Raw genomic sequence first — 19416 nt, forward strand, 5'->3', positions numbered from 1 at the left:
AAAGAAAACACAAAAAGGCTTTGAGTGATTTCAAGAGTTTTATTCGGTAGGTTTTAGGTTTACAACTTTAATATAATGTAATTGTACTGTACCTGCATTACTGTAACACCTTTTTATCACAAAATTGTAAATATCATCTATAACTTTTTGGTGTAAAACTGTAAAAAAAAAAATTAATGTGTGTGATAATTACTGTTTTGTTTTGAATTCATTTACAAAGGCAGGTGTTGTAAAATGTGAGGTGTTAAACAACATCTACATTAAAATTATATTTTAAAAAACCAATAACTGATTACTGCAAACCATGTTTTTTGGATTTGTAGGCCAGAAGATGCTGAAGGCCAGGCCAGACTGGGCCTCGGGCAGCAACGTCATCCTGCCGGGGATTGCCAGGTGCAAAAAGAAACCCACATTTTGTGCGATTTTATTATGTTTCTGAAGATTTGACAAATGTTAAAGTCTTGTGTCGTTATTTGTTTCAAGTCTCATTTATAAAAGTATATTTGGTAGAAATGTAAATAAAACTTGACAGTTGAGTTGCAGTTAAGATCCGTACTCCTTCTGTAATATCGTGACACGGCGCCCTGAAAGGGGGATAGATGGAACATTCTGGCAACACAGCGCGAGGTTTCAGCCGCATCACGCAGCGGGTCCTACCATAGAGTTCCGGCGTGTTGCATCTTCGGCTGAACAGGTAAATGTTTAAATGTGTTTGTGTTTTGCTTATTGGGCCCATTCCTAAACAGCGTTTACTCTACTAATTACGGTAACAGAATATACTCTGTAAAGTAAAGTAAAGTTAGCAATTACACCGTAGCCTCAGTTAAAATGTTAGCCGTTGAAGCTAAGAACATGGCGCTGGTTGAAAGGGCCGCTATTGTTCTTGTATCCGGGTGCGGCGCGAGCGTGCTGTAGGCCACACACTTTTTATTTAAAAACAAATAAAGGTGTACATAATTGCATGTACACATTTGGAGTTAATAAAGTATCAGGCATTAATCGTAAGGCCTCAATTGTTCACTAAATGTGGATTGAATGTTTTCACTTAGCTACGGATTTTTTGTTGCCACAGAACTATTGCTAGTTCGAGCTGTTGGATGATTCTTTGAGATACTGTTCAAATATTTTAATGATTCTTGTGTGTGGATTTTCTTTGGTTGTTTCTCGTGAGGATATTTTGCACTACATAGACTGGCCATTTATTATTTGATACATAATGACGAGTGTTTAAAAAAATAGGCGCGAGAGGGCGCTGTTATAGATCAGTATAGTTCTCCATTCTGTAAAACGTAATATTTTTCAGTCATATTGTGTTTTGAAGCAACATTTAAACATATTCGGCTATCTAAAGTAGATGGCAGTTAAATTGGCCAAGGGTATGAACACAAACAATGAAGGTTGCTTTGCATATGTGTCTTTCTATTAACAGAAACACACATCTGCTGCAGAGTGGTCTATAAGAATGTTTTTAACATGATGTTCTTTTTCTAACAGACATGGAGATTAAACATGTTAACTTGTGTTTGTTTTTCCTATTAGGAATTGGGACGAGTCATGGCTGATGAGGGATATGTTGTGCGAATCAGGGGTCTACCTTGGTCTTGTTCAGTAGATGAAGTTCAGAGATTTTTCTCAGGTATGTATGTCGGAGGGAGGAACTTTACGTTTAACTTGTAAATATAACCTGTACATCATCCTATCTCTACCAAAAAACTGCTCTTCTATTGTACAGCTGCATGCTCTACATTTAAACACTTTTGTCAAATTACAAACACAACACAGTCATGTGAAACAATATTGTAAAACAAATTGCAGCCACAGAATACAATAGTATCACTTCTAGACATAAATGTATCATATATGAGAATAGATGATTAGTTGAGTCAAATTAAATACACATCTTGTACTTAAAACTAGAATTCAGCACAGATATAAATATCTTGAAAGTGTCCTTGGAGCGTTTTATCACACAATGGGAAAAACACAGTAACTTTGTTGACTTAAGTGTTGTTATGACCTACCATGCAGATAGTTGTGAATGAATTTGGTACAGAGTTACTTAAACCAGAGTCTGTCCAACCTGACCCTAGGTTTATAGCGTGTAGAATTACCACATTTAGTTGTTACTGTAAGACATTTTACAGCGTGGACATAAATTCCCCATTAAACATCTTTCTAGGCTGCAAAATTCTGAACAATGGAAGTGGAATACACTTCACCTACACAAGAGAGGGCCGCCCTAGCGGAGAAGCATTTGTGGAACTGGAGACGGAAGAAGACCTGAAGATAGCCGTGAAGAAGGATAGAGAAACTATGGGTCACAGATACGTTGAGGGTGCGTACGACAGAGTCCTTCTTTTGACAGATGTTGTATTTTTCTGTGACACTGCCTTAACAAATTGTTTTTTTCATGTAAAACAGTGTTTAAATCCAACAATGTTGAGATGGATTGGGTCATGAAGCACACTGGCCCAAATTGCCCAGAGACAGCAGGAGATGGGCTTGTGCGCCTCCGGGGCCTTCCCTTTGGCTGCAGCAAGGAGGAAATTGTGCAGTTTTTTTCAGGTAAAAATTTCTGTTTGTTTGTTGTAACTCCCTTTTGGGTTAGGAATAAAAGATTATTGCCCCGTCTTCCTTTCTTTGTTCCTTTCTTTTACAGCACCAATTCTTGCTGCTTCTGTTCAAGAAGTGCTCTTTAGCTTTTAGAGTGTGTTGCGAGAACATAGAATCATAAAATGAATTAGTTTATGGTAATGAGCAAAGAAATGACACAAGGAAAAAGAAGGCAGTTGAAAGTTCGAACTTAGGTTTTTTTTTATTTAAGTATTTGATTATTTATTAGGGATCTGGAGTGTGTATGTAAATACCCTTTTCATCTTCAAACCATTGTCCATATAGAGCAATCACACATCAATTATTTTTCTTAAGTCGGGTCTGATTCTACTATATTCCACTGGAGATGCACCTATTGAGGATTTGTGTCTGGTTTATATTCCCTTTTCTTTTTTTTTAAAAACTGATTGTTGTTTTTTTTTTTTGTTTGTTTTTTTGAGGCTCCAAAAATACAAGAGCCAAAATATTTCTTCTGTGACCATCGTTGATGCATCGCACTGAGTGAGAAAAAGTTCACTGTAATACAGGGTTTTACTCATTTAAAAGAAAGATGAACATTTAGAGTTTATATTTTAAATTGCATTTAACATCCTCTTAGTTTTTTATGTGGTGTGTATCATTCTAATGCAGGCCTTTACCTTAACTCTTGAGATTTCTAAAAGGCTGTCAGAATTTTTTAATTGTGCACGTTACATAAGAGATAAAGGTTGAAAGCTCAAAGTTTTTTGCAATAAATGAAGATGTTATCAGCTCTAATCTTTTTCAATAGCCTTACCTCCTTCACCTTTTTGAAAAAGCATCAAGAGTGTGGGTAAAAATGGGCAGTTCCTTTTTTGTACCCGGCAAAGTCCAGTACAGCGAATAATACTCAGCACTCTACAATGTCTAGCTTTCTGTTGTTGTAGCCTGAGTGAACAGTCGATGTAGCTCTGTAGAAAGTAGTTCCTTTTTAAAATGGCTTCTCTGCTTCCTCTGCCTTCATTTTAAACACCCCACATCCACTGAAAATAGCTTATTTAGGGTTTTTTTCCTCTTAGAAGCTACAGTATTGAAGAGCTCAAAGAGTTAGTTTGAGTTTCCAAACAGCAAGTTTACTGAAAATTGCCCGACAAATTCTCGGTGCATCTCTACTTTTCACTGATAAAACCTCTCTCATATTTTAGTTTCATTTTGTTCACATTTCTCCCGGCTTTCGTCTCCTAAATCCGTTTTCTTAACTTGCAGTATAAGACTGTTGTATAGTATCTCACAGGTAAACCGTAATTTTACTCATGTCACCCACCAAACTCCTCTTTTCACCCACATTCCAATACTACCCTGGTTTTCCCCACACAGATCCCCCCTCTCTTTTTCATATGCTTACTCTATCCTGTCATTTCTACTTTACCCCAAGAGTATAATAAATGTGACTCCTTTAAATGGCCAGTTGAAACTGAACTGGTGTATGTGTGATGTAAAATTTTCTATCTCTCTTTAGAGAAAGTTCTCTCTGTTATTGGGCATGTGATTTAATATGTCCCCTGCTGGGGTTATCTGTCCTTGGGTTGAAGGGTTGGAAATCGTGCCAAATGGGATAACATTGCCGGTGGACATCCAGGGGAGGAGTACGGGGGAGGCCTTCGTGCAGTTTGCTTCACAGGATATAGCTGAAAAGGCTCTAAAGAAACACAAGGAAAGAATAGGGCACAGGTGGGGATGGTTGGTTGGCTGGCTGGATAAGTTGCTTTTCTTATGGTGTGCACATTCAACATCTGAACCAAATGCTAAACTGACACTACATCTAGAATATGAATAATAACTAGAACACACCCACACACACAAAAACTGCTATACTGGATCAAACTCTGCATACATTCAAGATTTTCAGTGGGAGAATAAGTTCTAGGGGTTCATTAAAAATAGTTGAGACCTTGATTGGAAAATGTAACAAATTTTAAGATAAAGACTGCTTGAGTCCAGGTTTTCAATGGTCAGGAGTCTCCCCGGTGGTAAAATCAGAGGGAGAATACACACTTGGCTCTAGAGCCCACTGCTAGAGGCAATGTTTAGAGGTCAGCTCAGTAGGGCTGGAGTTCTCTCTGACTCTCCTAAACCAGGATGCTGGCTGTCATGGTAAAGACCAAGAGTATACTGCAGTATGCATCAGATTTCTAAATTACCTCAGATAACCATAAGAAAAGTTTAGTTACCAAGGCCCTTGTTAATTTGGAAAATATTTCTTTCTTAAACTCAATTACCATTTTATTGTTTTGTTTTTTTAATGAACAAATGTTAGGTACTCATAGACTTTACTACCAATGGAATACATCATAACAGCATCTGCATAGCCCAGTATTAAGCAAATGCAGTTTCATTCACTTCCCCCGTGCCTGAAGGATTTTCTCTCTATACTCTTAGGTACATTGAGATATTCAAGAGCAGCCGCGCTGAGGTGCGGACCCACTACGAACCCCAGAGGAAGCCGATGGGGATGCAGAGACCGGGTCCCTACGACCGGCCCTCAGGCGGACGCGGTTACAACATGATGGGCCGAGGAGGCTCCTATGACAGAATGCGTCGAGGTGGCTACGGAGGAGGTGGGTGCAATTAGACACAAAATTACACCTGCTACCAAATCAGTCTCATTTTGTAAAGTATCTGGCATTTACTAGATTTTGAAATTATTTTAAACTAACATTAAGTGTAGAAAACCACCCTGCCTGTCCTGTTTTTTTTGTTTTTTGTTGTATTGAAAAAGATGAAACCAAAATTGAGACGTCTTAAGGGTGTGGACTTTCTTTTTACCATGAGTGTGTGTTACTTGTATATCTCTGTGTGCCAGTGCTGCACGGTGTAACTAATGAGATTAAGCTGTAAAGTCCATGTAAGACCATGTGTTAATCCGACTGTGTTTTCAGGTGTGTCTGATGGGCGGTATGGTGATGGCAGCTCTTCCTTTCAAAGCACAACAGGTCACTGCGTCCACATGAGGGGGCTGCCATACAGAGCCACAGAGACGGACATCTACAATGTAAGAGACACCTCACCGTCTCACCTACATGCCATACTTTCTGTGAAATTTATCACGAAACTCTTCGGCACACACTTGGTTTTTCTTACCTTTTTTTTTTAGTTCTTCTCTCCGTTGAATCCTGTGCGGGTCCACATTGAGATTGGCCCAGATGGGAGAGTAACCGGAGAGGCAGATGTAGAGTTTGCAACGCATGAAGATGCTGTTGCAGCAATGTCCAAAGATAAAGCCAACATGCGTGAGTTTGTTATGGATCACTTTAAAATAACTCAGTTTAACAAACCTCTCTTTTAAGTCTGCACAATCATAATGACTTGTTTCCCCTACAGAGCATCGCTATGTAGAGCTGTTCTTGAACTCCACAGCAGGGGGCAGTAATGGAGCCTACGGTAGTCAGATGATGGGTGGCATGAGTAAGTGTCAGGGTTAAGAAAAACCAAGATTCAGTAAAACCTTATTACTTAAAAAATGTACTTTAATTTATTTCTTTTAGTAAATGAATCCATTCAAAGGTTGCCAGCTATCATAACATTTATCATTTTTAAATATTGTTTTATAGCAAAATATCTCATAATGCAGAGATGCTTGTTGAGAAAGGAACTTTTACCAAAGAGACTGAAATGCAGTTTTATTTTTTAAATATTTTTATTTGTAATGGATTTTAATTGGGCTATTAGATATTGAAATTACTGACTGGTTATTGATTAGACTGTGTGATTAAAATGGTTTAGCATAAGAATGGACTGAAGTGAGTAGGAGCTCACCTTCATCTATAGACACCCTTCTTCTGACAGTTATTTAAAACAGCATTAAAACCATCACAGGTAGAACATATTCATCCTTTGCTTTGTTTTTTCACAAAACATATGAGGAAAGTCCCAGTAGAGTTAATTGGAATACACATTTTATGTTTAAACTTCTTAATTTTTGCTCTTCCCCATAAGATTAACACATTTTGCATTATATAAATGCCATTTTTCTTGTTTCCCAATTTTAAGTGACTAAGAAAAATGGGTATGATGTATTTGGATATGACTAAGATGTTTTACTTTGGTGATTAAAAAAAATTATTGAGTTAACCTAAACAGAGTAGAGCAATTTCTTAAATAAGGGTTTTATGTAAAAAATATATATATATAGTTTGAGTGTCCTCTCAGGCCATGATGGTTTGTCCTCCACAGGTAACCAGTCGTCTTACAGTGGGGGCCAGCTCAGCTCAGGGTACTCTGGTGGGTACAGCAGCCAAGGAAACATGGGCGGCTATAGTGAATATAGTGAGTGTCAGCTCTTAACTTTTCTTCTACCTTTGCTTTGACTTTAATTTCTAGGAGCTTTAGTAAATCACAATTAAAAATGTTTATAAAAGGCAAAAGAAAAAAATTGTAAAAAGCTTTGCAGCTGCTCAGTGATGAACTTCATCCTCAGTGTGTTTCCCATCTTTGCTTTTCTTGTTTTGAAAGGTTATTTTCTTTTTATACAGTTTTTTTTATGTTTAGTGAGAACTGCTCATCTTAAAAATGATTTTAACAGCCTGCATTGGGCCACAGCATTATGGTAATTTTCTGCTACGCACTGTAAAACCTTGAAATAAACTTAAGTTTACTGTTATAAGAACAATGAAATATTTGACAAACAAAAGGAAGTCAAGCATTGCTATGCTAAAAAAGATTAAAGCAACTGTTTTCTTTTGAGAGTTGCTTTTTTTGATACTCATTTAGAAAAACCTTTTAATAGCTGAGACACTACCTCTAGGTTTAAAATAAAAACTGTATCTGTTAACACAAGCTTTCAATGTCTGGAAAGCTTGTGTTGGTTTTCTATTCAGTGGCCATAATATTAACCATTTTAACAGGTGTATAACATGATTTGTTGTGCATGACTACATGAATGAACTCTTGGGTCCTATGGTGTTTATTCTCTCTCTTGTTAGGTAACCAGGGCGGAATGGGAAGCAGTTACTACGGCGGTGGTGGAGGTGGAAGCAGAGGCTCAATGAATGGACTCGGTGGGGGATGGGGAATGTAGTTTCTGTTTTTTTTTTTTTCTTTCTCACTCAACCCTTAATTTTATGTTTTTAACTCGGCATTTTGCTGGAAGGACTGGAAATGTCTAGCTTTGTTAAACATAGGATGATGAGGGGAGGTCGTCTTTTGAAAAGTACAGAGGGGTGGGATTTGTATTTTTTTTAAGGGGGTGATTTACAAAGAGAAGTGTGATCATTTGTCATCACAAGAAGTGTATCTGAAGTGTTGTCTTCCCCATTCCTCCCAGACCTGACTCATTACAAAAACCACGTTAATGTCCCATTGTCCAGAAGTGTGACATTTTGTTCTCCGAACACCTGCCTGTTTCTGAAGGCTAACTCTTCCCATACTGGTGGACTTTACATTATTCAAGGAATGCATGAGCAGAAAACCTGTCGTATTTTTGGATGTTTGACCTCATTTTGCTTCTTACATGTTTCAGTTAAAAATGTAAATCAGACTTCATGGTGTGCAGGTGTTTTGTTTCCTAATGTTATGACTGTTGATTGGACTTTTTTTGTGATGAGGGCTATGTGAATGGCAAATCTAAAATCTGCTACCATGGAAGTTTTTACAGCTTTGAATGCTATTTGTATTTTCTGTGCACAAAGTGAATAAACTAGTCTGGAATACCTTAATGAAAGTAAAGCTGGAAAAACTGGTTTTATTGGTTTATCAAATAGATTTATAAAAGTCAATTATTTGCAGATTATATAAATGGTTTTTGCAGAAGTTGACAATCTACAAAGCTTCAATTTCATACATTCTTAAGTTTGATTATTTAAGATTCTACAGTTGTTTACACACACACTTTCATCCAGTACTGAGGCAGCTGAAGTTAAATGAACTAACAGAAATCCTAGCAAAACTCAGCAGTTTTACATAGTATACATCCAGTTTTCTGTTATAAAAGACTAGTTACTAGAGATGCAACAATCAGGCTTTGTAGCTAATACATTTTGCAAAATATCTACAAATTGAGATTTTTCATAGGTTTTTCTTAGATTTTATGCACCAAAGCATATGCATTTGATCTGCTGATCAGTGCAACTCAAGGGAAAACTGGCTGATTTAGACTGAATGGTCTAATCTTGTGTAGTACTTAGTGTTTTTCCTTCAGCTAATGAAACATTTAAAACCTTTTTAGTCAACAGTCATTGCAATCTTTAGTTCATCCTATCAGTGCTCTTAAAAAATGCAGTCCATACATACAAGTAAATGCACCTGAAATTCAAGTTGACCAACAATGAAACTCCAAACCTGGTTATAATTAGTATTGTACGCTCCTAACTTCAGTGGTTGGGTTTCTCCAGTGTTAGGAAGTCTGTAGAAACTTGTAAAGTTCTAAATGTTTCTGTCAGGATGCTGTTGAGGAACTTCTCTGCAGCAAGAGCGAGTGACACACGTCGCACACTCTCACAGGCCGAGGGTAGGACGGTAAGGCTAGCTCGTTACTTGAACAAGTGTTGCAGTAGATGTCGCCGCAGTTTCTGCAGTGGTGCTGCAAGCAAAGACCTTAGATTGAAATCTCTGTCATGCTACATATCAGAAAAAAATGGGTAAAAAAAAAAAAATCACGTGGAAAAGCCAACCTTTCTACGCGAGATGGAGAACTCCTTCTGGCATTGCTTGCATTGTGTGGCTTCATCATCTTTCATCCATGCGTGGCCCTGTGGAGGTGGGTTTAAAAGTTAGCATCTTCCCTCTTCCAGCACCGTTATTCGCTCATCAATATGTTACCTTCAGGGCTTTGTTAACCTCCTTAAAGTCCTCCATCTTGAGTTTAGACCTTTGACAGGAATGAGGGCAGAATCAGAAATGTTTTGTGAAGAAAAATATTTTGGATTAACGTAGGGGGGGAATTCAATATACTTATAAGTAGGTACTAACTGGCTTAGATGCAGGCCCATTTCCTGTAGCGCCTGCTCCTGCTGTTCACACCTTTGCTGCAGCTGCTTTTTCTCCATCTTCAAATCCTGCAGCTCCTGCACCAGGAACACAAATGAATTGTTAAAAGTGTATTCCTGGAATGAATTAACTTCAAGTAAATATACTAATTTCTAAAGATGAACTTGTGTTTGTACTGTGAACTGACCGTGTGGAGGCCTTGCAGCTGCTGCAGCTGGGTGCGGAGTTCGGTACTGTTGTCCTGTTCCCGTTGCAGAGCTTTCTGCAAGCTTTGTCTCTGTTCTCTCTCTGCACGCAGCTCATTCTCTAACCCCATTCTGTGTAAGAAAAGAGTCGCACATTAATTATGTACTTCAAATCAGCCTTTAAATTAATTCCATTTACCTCCTAAAAGGTTTCAGTCTGCAAAACCTTAACATTCGTGTCACAGTTTGTTTGTTTTTAGCGCTCTGCACATGTCACACCCTCTGCGTGTGTGCTAACCTTAACGTGTCCAGGTCTGTTAGCTGTTTCTGGAAAGCTTCGACTTTTGCTTCCAGCTCCACCCTCATGTCTTTGTCCGACTGGTCGGTTTGTTGACTCTGCTGCTCCGATTTCTGCAGTCTGAAATGTCAAGCAGGCGAATTAACCAACCCAGAACATTTTAGCAAGCAACACAAGCAAAACCCACTGGCACATACCGCTCCTCTAGTTCCACCGTAGCCTTCTCCATCTCGTTTATCCTCTGCTCCAGCTGCACCGCCTCGGCCTGCTTTTTCTCCACTTGTCGCCCTGAGTTCTGGGAGACCAACCAGCTTGTTCAAATGCGTGCACTCTGTGGTGGGTGGGGTGAAACAGCACACACGACCATTCCCACCTCTGCTTTATGGAACATCTGCAGGTTAAGAGTCTTGACCTGGTCAAGCTGGAGCCGTAAGGCTGCCAGAGTGTCCTGCTTCTCGTGGGTGTCCTTCTCCAGTAGCTTCATGGCCACCTCCATCTCCTTCTTTAGGCCCACCTGGAGCTCCAGCTCACGCTCCAACTCCTGGCATTCACATATTTAAACCCAAGACAGCAGGAGTCAAATATAGTTTAAGGCAAAAAATTTTAAGAATGAATATATGCAGCAAAAAGACCTATGATAACTCCACAGGCAGACGAGACAAATATTAGTCGTGCATTCGCCCAACCTGGCCTTTTTGTTTGCCAACAGCCATGTAGTGGACTCATCAAACGTGAAAGAAAGTGTTCTGTTCAAATAAGAAGAAATCTGAAATGTTCCTTTATTATGAGTGGCAGAAAACTTAACTCTGCATCCCTTATCCCCCAATAAGGGATGCATGTTTGAGGAAGGACAATAGTGGGAAAAAAACCCCCCAAAAAACAATTGAAGTCCAGATTACAGTCACAGTTGCAAAGGAATGGCTATCAAAGCATATTCATGTGTTCGAATGGCTCAGTCACTCATTGCAACAATGCAGTAACAAACCTGGCGAATTCGCTTTTCTTCTTTGTATTGCTTCCACACCACAGTGTACATCTCATCCAAACCTTGTCGAGTCTGTTTGTATGTCTCCAGCTCCACCTGACTGTCCTGAAGCACTGCCTGAGAAGAACAACAATGACAACAACAAACAAAATAAAACAGGGTTATATTCTGTAGCCTTGTTTAATTTATAAAAAGCTTTCAGTCTCTTCCTGCAAAATAGTTTCAAACCTCTTCCTTCTTCTGGCTCGTCAGCAGAATGGAATCATTCTCCTGCCTGAGCTGTTCCTGTTCCCCCTGCAGAGAGTTGATTCTGTCTGTTGCTGCTGTCAGCTAAGAAGAGCAAAAGCATTTATTGCACTTAGAGTTGGTCAAATAAATACACGGAGATCTTATGGTGACGTTAAAATGCCAGTAACCTCCTCCATGAGCTTGCTGTTGGTCTTTTCCAGAGAGTCCATCTTCGCCTGCAGGTCGGTGACGGTGCCGCTCAAGTGCCGATTCAGCTCTTCGATGTAGTGCTTCTGGTCTAGAATGGCTGTCATCTTTCCATCACTGAGAGAAAAAGAAACATCGGAAAGGAATCAACTTTTGAGCACGTTGTAAAGTTCTTGTTAGCTTTGGTCACATTGGCCAAGTAAAATCCACTCACTCCTTTGGTGTCTCGCTGCTGGTCGCATCTTTCAGGTAGAGGGAGAAGTCAATGACTGCCACCTTAAAGTGAAGGAGAGATAACATCAACTTGTTCAGATACAAACTGGAGTCTCAACAGCTACAGCTTTTTACTGGGTACAGACCTGAGAGTCGAGGTCCTCCCCTTTAATGCACAGATTAGCGTCAATGACGTTCAGGCCAACGAGCAGCCCTCCCATCACTGCGCCTTCCTCCTCCAGCATTAAAGCGCCGGCGTCGTAAAACTCACTAGGGGATTGAAATGTACACAAGATGGCACTTTTGTACTTGCTTTTCCTCCTGCAGCATAAATTCTTCCTTCTTGACTTTACAAACCTCAGGAGGTCCTTACGGTCCAACAGGGTCTTCAAGTAGTCGGCTACTTTCTTCTGCATGAGCGCCAAATGCAGCCAGGCCCGGGCCCGCCCTAAACCCGTTCTGGGGAAGAGCAGCAGAACATGAACACAACTATACAGGCGAAAAGGGTTCTTGACTTTTTGTAGCTGCCAGTGTTTCTAGTAGAGATAAATCAATGCGATATTAATATACCTGTACCAATCCCGATGTTGGAAAAAAAAAATTCTAGATCTGGTAATGGTGACTTTATGGTTGATCCATAAGGGCAGATCTATTCAGTCTAACTCTACGCTTCGTGCTCTGAGCAACATCAAGCTCTATTGTTTTTTTTTCACATTATATTCAGAATTGAGCTTTCTGAACCATTTGAAAGAAGATTTGTTGCATTTTATTTGTACATGTTTGACAAAATAGTCAACCTGTTCTTGTCAGTTTCAGTATCGTTATCATTTATTTTACATTGGCAGCTATACTCCTAATTGCACTGACTGAAAAAATTAAAGTTGTGATTTTTTTTTTTTTTTTAGAAGTTTCACCTAGCTTGTGAGCTATTGGTGTACTATTGGTGTACGCCTGTAGTACACTTGTACTATTGGTACTATTAGTACATTGTTATCAAATGTGTAATTCAGTACATTTATATCTGTGTTTTTAAAAAAAGAATGTTTTAAGTAAATTCAGTGATGTTCTTCTGTATCGGAGTCAGCCGATACTAAGCCTCGGATATCTGTATTGATATCGGGAGTGAAAAAAGTATATCGGTTCAGCAATAGTTTCTACACATGTTTAAGTCAAAATTCACACCTACTCCAGAGTCAGATTCCAGATTAATCAATTTACAACAGTGATTAATGGATGAATGTGTAGAGGAAAGGATAGAGACTGCTGGTTTGATGGAAAGAAAAACAGAAACACAGATGGATAGATGGACCAATAGTAGAACTGATAGACGATTAGAAAGACAAAACAGATACATGTACAATTTGGCAATTATATCCCTTTTCTAAATTCATATTCCTTTTCCATCATTCTCCAGGATATTCCATACTTTCCCAGGCTGTGAAGAGAGCAGGAACCCTGGACAACATACCTAATGCCAGGCAGGTCTCTGGCACTTGTGGCGATGTTGGCAGACTCTGGACACAACTTCTCAACAAGCTCCAGAGGCCCCCATATGGACTTGTTCTGACCAATAAAGGACTTCTTGGCTGAAAGAACAAGGAGTGTAAAAGTCACTTATGTTAACCTTAACGCTGTCCTCACAGAAAATAGCGCTTGCTTCCGTCGACCAGACCGCTCACCTTTAAGGCCGTGTTTGAGGCAGTGTTCAAGGACCAGGAAAAACTGCTGAAGAGGAGGGTACTCGGAGTCGAGAGTCCTGCCCAGGCTCAAAGAGGACTGGATCAAAACTTTGATGCTTAACTTCATCATGCTGAGGAGGTTGGATCTCTCTATGGCCATCGGGTCTTTAGTGGGTACAACTGTAAAATAAAAAAACAAAAAACTTTGCATCAGTAAGGCAGGCGTGACTTCACCATAACAAGCACAAACTTCTTGACAGAACTGAATATTATCAAATCTTAAGCTACGTTTCATGCCCACAGAGTCATGTGTTGTGACAGCTGACAGGAACTAAAGAGGAAGTAGCAGTCTCTTAAGTGTTTGCAACTTGGAAGAAAGTAGTCCCTAGTTTGATTGAATAAAGTTTGAAATAGTTGCAACCTACCGGGAAGCTTTTCTGCAGTGCTGTTCAGATCATTTTCTGCCTCCTTCTCGCTTGCAGAAACCACGGCGGAATCCTGGGAGGCTTTTCTTGGGGCGGCTGCGTAGCTCATCCCGCTGCTGATCGTCTCCGTGGCCTTCCGAGCCAGAGAGAGGATCGGAGCCGACCAGCTGTTCTCTGCCGCGGCCGGGTGAGTATTCTCGGGTGGGTCCCGACACTGACTACCGGTGGGTTCATCGTCGGTCGCCAGACCCGAAACTTCCTGTTCGCCTGGCTCTGGTTTTTCTACGTGATCCTCAACAGCTGTGTTTACCTCCAATGTTTGGTCGGCCATGTTTGTTCCCCCCTCCTCCCCTTTTTCCACGTGAACTCACGTGACCAGTTCAGCTCTTCTTCTTCTTCTTCTTGTTTTATGGCGGTTGGCAAACAACTTACAGGTGCATTACCGCCACCTTCCAGGTTGGAGTATGGATCACACGCTTATAACCTCCCCATAATACCCGTCCTTCTTAGAAATCTAAAAACACTCTCAAATATTATATCTCCTGACGATTTCTGAAATATTTCTTCTAAATCTAATTTACAATTATTCATCTCATTAACCAACATCTCTCTCTCCCTTACATACTTATTGCATTCTAAAAATACATGCTGTATTGTTTCCATCTCTCCACAATACTCACAACAACCTGTACTGTGTTTATTAATTAACTTAAGAGTACTATTTAACCTTGTGTGCCCAAATCTGATTCTAGAAATAATATCTTCTTCCCTTCTATTCCTATTACCTTTTCTATACCCCCCAACTCTTTTTTGAATTTTATAATAAAATCTCCCTTTTTCTCCTCTATCCCACTGTTCTTGCCATTTTTCCTTCATATACTCCTTTACAACACTCTTTATCTCATTTCTACTCATTTTAATAGTTAATTCAACAATGTCTTTAATAGAAGCTCTCTTAGCAAAATTATCTGCCAATTCATTTCCTACAATACCAATATGAGCAGGAATCCAAATTAATTTAATCTGAGATCCATTCTTCTTAATCCTGAAAATTACCTGAAGTATATCCTCTATAATATCTTGTCTAACTTCCGATTTCATTCCTTCTATACTAATTAATGCACTACTAGAATCTGAACAAATTACAAACTTTCCTTTTCCTATTCCCTCTATCCATTCTAAGGCTATTAAAATTGCCATTAATTCACCTGTATACACTGTTAGTTTATCACTAATTCTTTTATTTTCCATAACATTTAAATCTGGAGCAATAAATGCTATCCCTACTTGATTATTTGACTTTTTTGAAGCGTCTGTATATACTTGAATATACTTTGAATATTCTTTATTTATATAATTTTCCACTTCATTCTTTTCCATTTCTCTTCCCTTTTCCAATAATTTTAAGTCAACTTCAGCCTGTTCTAAAACCCATGGTGGGATGTCAGGAGAGACAACTACTGAACTAACTTGAACTTTATCAATCCCAATTTCTTCTATTTTACTTAAAATTACCCATCCAAAACTATTTGTATTCTTCTTTTCTTTTTCCTGACATGGTTTTAGTGTTAAATATGGAGGATAATTTTTGCTATGACCTTTAATATTCGCCCAATATGTTACTGCTATTTGTTCTCTTCTAATCTTCATTGGCATCTCACCCATCTCAACCTGTAGAGCCGAGACTGGAGTTGTTTTCATCGCTCCGCAGCATAACCTTAACGCTTGATATTGTATTTTGTCTATCTTTTCCAATAACTTATTGGAAGCTGAATTATATAAAATACATCCATAATCAAAAATAGATCGAATTAGACCAATATAAAACGTTCTTAATGCTTTCCTATCAGCTCCCCATTCTCTGCCTACTAGACATCTTAAAATATTTAAAATTCTTTTACTCTTTACCACTATCTTATCTATGTGTGTTTTCCATGTGAGTTTTTTATCAAACCATATCCCTAAATATTTAATTTCATCTCTCCTTTCTATTATACTCCCATAAAATTTAAGTTCCACATTACTACTCACTCTCTTATTTGAAAAAACAACAAATTTAGATTTAGATGTTGAGAACCTAAATCCCCATTCTAACGCCCATGCTTCTACATTATTTAATGCTTCCTGCACTTTCTGTGTTATATATTCAATGTTCCTTCCCCTTTTCCAAATGACACCATCATCTGCAAATAGTAAAACACCTAAGGATTTATCTATATTACTAAAAATATCATTAATCATTATATTAAATAACATAGGACTTATAATACTCCCTTGGGGAGTTCCATTTTCCACTTGATACTCTGAACTAATTTCCCCTTCTATTTTCACTCTTAACTTTCTGTCAGTTAAGAAATTTCTAATCCATCTATACATTTTACCCTTTATACCTATTAGCTTTAATTTAATCATATTCCGTCATATTCAGTTTTCCTTGTGAAATTTTAAAACCATGCCTTAAGCAGGTCTTGAACTAAGAACCATCAGAACCAAAGCACAGTCTTTATCCAGTGTGCCATCCAAGCAACTGGCAACCTCGACACTCGAACTTCTACAAATACCACATATTCAGTTTTCCTTGTGAAATTTTAAAACTATGCAGGTCTTGAACTAAGAATCATTGGGACCAAAGCACAGTCTTTATCCAGTGTGCAATCCAAGCAGCTGGCAACCTCGACGCTCGAACTTCTACAAATACCACATAGTCAGTTTTCCTTGTGAAATTTTAAAACCATGCCTTAAGCAGGTCTTGAACTAAGAACCATCAGAACCAAAGCACAGTCTTTATCCAGTGTGCCATCCAAGCAACTGGCAACCGTGACGCTCGAACTTCTACAAATACCACATATTCAGTTTTCCTTGTGAAATTTTAAAACCATGCCTTAAGCAGGTCTTGAACTAAAAACCATCGGAACCAAAGGACAGTCTTTATCCAGTGTGCCATCCAAGCACCTGGCAACCTAGGCGCTCAAACTTCTACAAATACCACAAATGTGATTCACTGTCATCCTTTGATTTTATTTCCTGTTTACAAAAAAGTTGGGAGAACTCCAACTTTTAAAGGTCGGTGTCTGTCGGAAACAGGACTTTAACCTAGTATTTTTAGGTACTAAGGTACATATGTATGTAATCGACTGCGCTATCCAAGTTAGGATAGTTTTGTTCATTAAGTTTCTTTCCCCTGGAAAAATTTAAAGTTCTATCCCTGGCTGAAGTATGCTCATACTGCACCATTCCTAAACAACAAATTACCTTTTGTTTTCCCACTTACGTTCACAAAAAGTGGGGAGCATTTTTGTGTACATGTGCTTAAACATTTAAGTTGTAACTATGGTTGAGCACTTATCTTGGAGAAAAGAGTCACTGCTCATTAATACCTTAAGTAGCAAATTTGACAACCACTGCTATTCTGGTACTTACCACACTCAAAGCAGTCAATGTAATTGCTAAAAAAGACTTGATATTATTATCACAGCAAAGTTGAGAGGCACCATGCTATTCTGCAGTTCATTTTGACATGTATGGCCTGGTTTCTTGGTGACTTAATTTAGATATTAACACATACGCATGCTCAGAGTTAGAACAAAACATGCACAGGGTTGTGGGTTGTGTACATATTATGGTTAGCACAAACCTTAGGTTTTTCAACATGAGAAAACATTAAAAAATATTCTATATGGCAAACGTCTGTGACATTGATTTGTAGATAGATTATTGATGTTGGTAGCGGATCCATCAGCGACATGATGAAGGGCTCCAGCATTGGGTAAGTCGATGGATGGATGCAGCATCTTCAATTCTATGAAACGTCATCGTAAAAAGAAGGTTGGTAAAGCTATATTTGGGTATGATCCCCTGCACCAAAAAAAAAAAACAAGCATTGATTACATACATACATAGAATCAAACTTAACTGAAGAGCGCAGCAGTTTTTTTCTTTGGTGTGAAACAATTAGAAATATTCTCAAACAGCTTTAGTTTTTGTCTTTGGAGAGACAAAACCCGCCAGGCACAGGCATCACCTTATTCTCTCAAGCTGCAGTGTTGGCACCCGAGTTCCCATCCCACCTGCAGCCATGTGACATAAAATATGCTACAGACTCCGATTTTAGCAGTATATTGCTAGTGGCCTGTTTTACATTGCTTGTTCTGCTTACAAAAAGAAGAAATTTATGTTTTTGTTTGATCAGAAAGGACCAACTCATTTCGTTATTTCCATCTGATCAGTGCAATGTTCAGATAGCTCCAATTGCACTGTGATATGGCAGCATCTGCAACACAAAAAGTACATTAATCATTTCAGTTCTATCACAGATACATTTCAATTGATCTTAGTTAAACAATACAGCAAGGTTAATTTGGCAGATGCTATTGAGTTATTGATTTTTATCATTCACTCCTCCTGGATGAGCACGTAGCAACAGCAGGAAACCGCTCGCATTGAGTTGTTGACTTTAAAGTGGTCCGTCATGCAAGTGGTGACAGTGGAATGGAAAAACTCTCCTTAAACTGGAAGACACCTCCAGCAGAACCCGGCTCAATACAAGCGATGACGACCGACTGGGGATTGGAGCAGATACACACACACCCGAAAAAACAAACAAACAAAAAAAGTAGAACTGATGTTGGATTATTTTTGATGTTCATAAAAAGTTAAGAGCAGAATATGAAGAAGGATTTGCTGATGACAGCATTATCTCAACCAATGTCCTCTTCCAGTACGGCCCCACAGCCGAAACTGAATGCCTCATCAGGTGCAGCTTCTGTGGAGAGAAAAATAAATGAACGAAAACAAAAAAAAAGTTAGTTCAATTAACAGCAAATATCTTTTTGTGGTTCTCCTTCTCCTAATAACATGAAGGGGAAAAAAAGACTGAAAACCCAGATTAATGTGCTCTATTCTGAACAACACATATTACAATTTTCAAAGCCAAGCAGAAAAATAGGACGCAACTTAGAAATATTGCTGGCGCCAAACAGCCACACAGTTGACTGGGTAAGGCTATGATTAAAGGCAACAGTAGAGTTGCCAGAGACCTGGCACATTACAGTTAAGATCTTCAATAAACTGTCCACTACATACATTGCAAATACCACCATAATAATTTGTTCTATCCTCCAAATGCTTAAGAAAAAAGAAGAGAGAACCAGCAGCCAATCAGATGTTCTCCTGACTGAGAAAGTGGGATAATATCTCATCTCTGCAGTAGGTTGGGTTTTTAAAGCTCTTCATAACCTCTTAAAACATCCTGATGAAAAATGAATCAAACCTACTTTAGACAACTGAGAATCAACAACCAGACAGTCAAGACATAATGTTTGTTTTTTATTTTTTTAATTTAGGTGGGTATACTTTTTTTTAAAAGAAAAAAAGCAAACTAGAAAGAAAATGTATTTATAATAAAGCAGATGTTGAGTTTCTCTAATAAATGACACCTGGACTCTGAAAACACTGATATAAAGGTCTAATAAAAACACAACAGATTTATTAAGTTTTATTGTTACAGGAGCAATGAAGAAATATTTTAGTAAACAATTATATGGGTTGATTTGTAAAACAGCTGAAACACTGACTTCTTTTAAATCTCAACTGAAAACCCACCTGTTTAGAATTGTATTTGAAATGTAATCAATTACAAATT

At 38.6% G+C, this 19416-nt stretch overlaps 2 protein-coding genes and 1 long non-coding RNA gene across 4 annotated transcripts; 1 reads left to right on the forward strand and 2 right to left on the reverse strand.

Moving 5' to 3' along the window:
* Positions 1–548: 548 nt before the first annotated feature.
* On the forward strand, positions 549–8290 carry LOC114139078 (heterogeneous nuclear ribonucleoprotein H). 2 transcript variants are annotated; one of them, XM_028008734.1, is made up of 11 exons: positions 549–694; positions 1540–1636; positions 2180–2335; positions 2422–2565; positions 4164–4302; positions 5011–5189; positions 5511–5623; positions 5726–5861; positions 5953–6036; positions 6805–6897; positions 7554–8290. In XM_028008734.1, exons 2-11 carry the CDS (start codon positions 1555–1557, stop codon positions 7646–7648), a joined length of 1221 nt encoding a protein of 406 aa, XP_027864535.1. In that variant the 5' UTR covers positions 549–694; positions 1540–1554; the 3' UTR covers positions 7649–8290. The 2 variants fall into 2 exon arrangements, with proteins under 2 accessions (XP_027864535.1, XP_027864533.1); XM_028008732.1 differs by having other exon boundaries at positions 592–694; positions 7550–8290.
* rufy1 (RUN and FYVE domain containing 1) lies at positions 7666–14146 on the reverse strand. The gene is made up of 17 exons (XM_028008731.1): positions 13776–14146; positions 13351–13530; positions 13140–13257; positions 12029–12130; positions 11818–11941; positions 11673–11734; positions 11440–11575; positions 11252–11353; positions 11024–11140; positions 10412–10579; positions 10236–10333; positions 10039–10158; positions 9743–9872; positions 9538–9632; positions 9388–9436; positions 9240–9317; positions 7666–9148 (listed from the first exon to the last, which is right to left on the reverse strand). The coding sequence occupies exons 1-17, from the start codon at positions 14104–14106 to the stop codon at positions 9005–9007; spliced, it is 2154 nt and encodes a 717-aa protein (XP_027864532.1). The 5' UTR covers positions 14107–14146; the 3' UTR covers positions 7666–9004.
* A 2651-nt stretch (positions 14147–16797) lies between these two features.
* LOC114138746 (uncharacterized) lies at positions 16798–19350 on the reverse strand. The gene is made up of 2 exons (XR_003594287.1): positions 17672–19350; positions 16798–17574 (listed from the first exon to the last, which is right to left on the reverse strand). It is a non-coding gene; the product is annotated as an uncharacterized LOC114138746 (long non-coding RNA).
* Between the last annotated feature and the right edge of the window lie 66 nt (positions 19351–19416).

Source organism: Xiphophorus couchianus, chromosome 23 (genome assembly GCF_001444195.1).
Source record: "Xiphophorus couchianus chromosome 23, X_couchianus-1.0, whole genome shotgun sequence".
NCBI lineage: Eukaryota > Metazoa > Chordata > Actinopteri > Cyprinodontiformes > Poeciliidae > Xiphophorus > Xiphophorus couchianus.

Excerpts from the sequence above, each read along its gene's own strand:
- LOC114139078 (XM_028008734.1), top strand. The coding sequence starts at position 1,555 with ATGGCTGATGAGGGATATGTTGTGCGAATCAGGGGTCTACCTTGGTCT. Across the intron at positions 5,862-5,952 it reads CAAAGATAAAGCCAACATGC|AGCATCGCTATGTAGAGCTG; the intron begins GTGAGTTTGTTA and ends TTTCCCCTACAG. Across the intron at positions 6,898-7,553 it reads GGGCGGCTATAGTGAATATA|GTAACCAGGGCGGAATGGGA; the intron begins GTGAGTGTCAGC and ends CTCTCTTGTTAG.
- rufy1 (XM_028008731.1), bottom strand. The coding sequence starts at position 14,106 with ATGGCCGACCAAACATTGGAGGTAAACACAGCTGTTGAGGATCACGTA. Across the intron at positions 9,633-9,742 it reads AGCTGCAAGGCCTCCACACG|GAGCTGCAGGATTTGAAGAT; the intron begins GTCAGTTCACAG and ends TTCCTGGTGCAG. Across the intron at positions 9,149-9,239 it reads TCTCCATCTCGCGTAGAAAG|CACCACTGCAGAAACTGCGG; the intron begins GTTGGCTTTTCC and ends CTTTGCTTGCAG.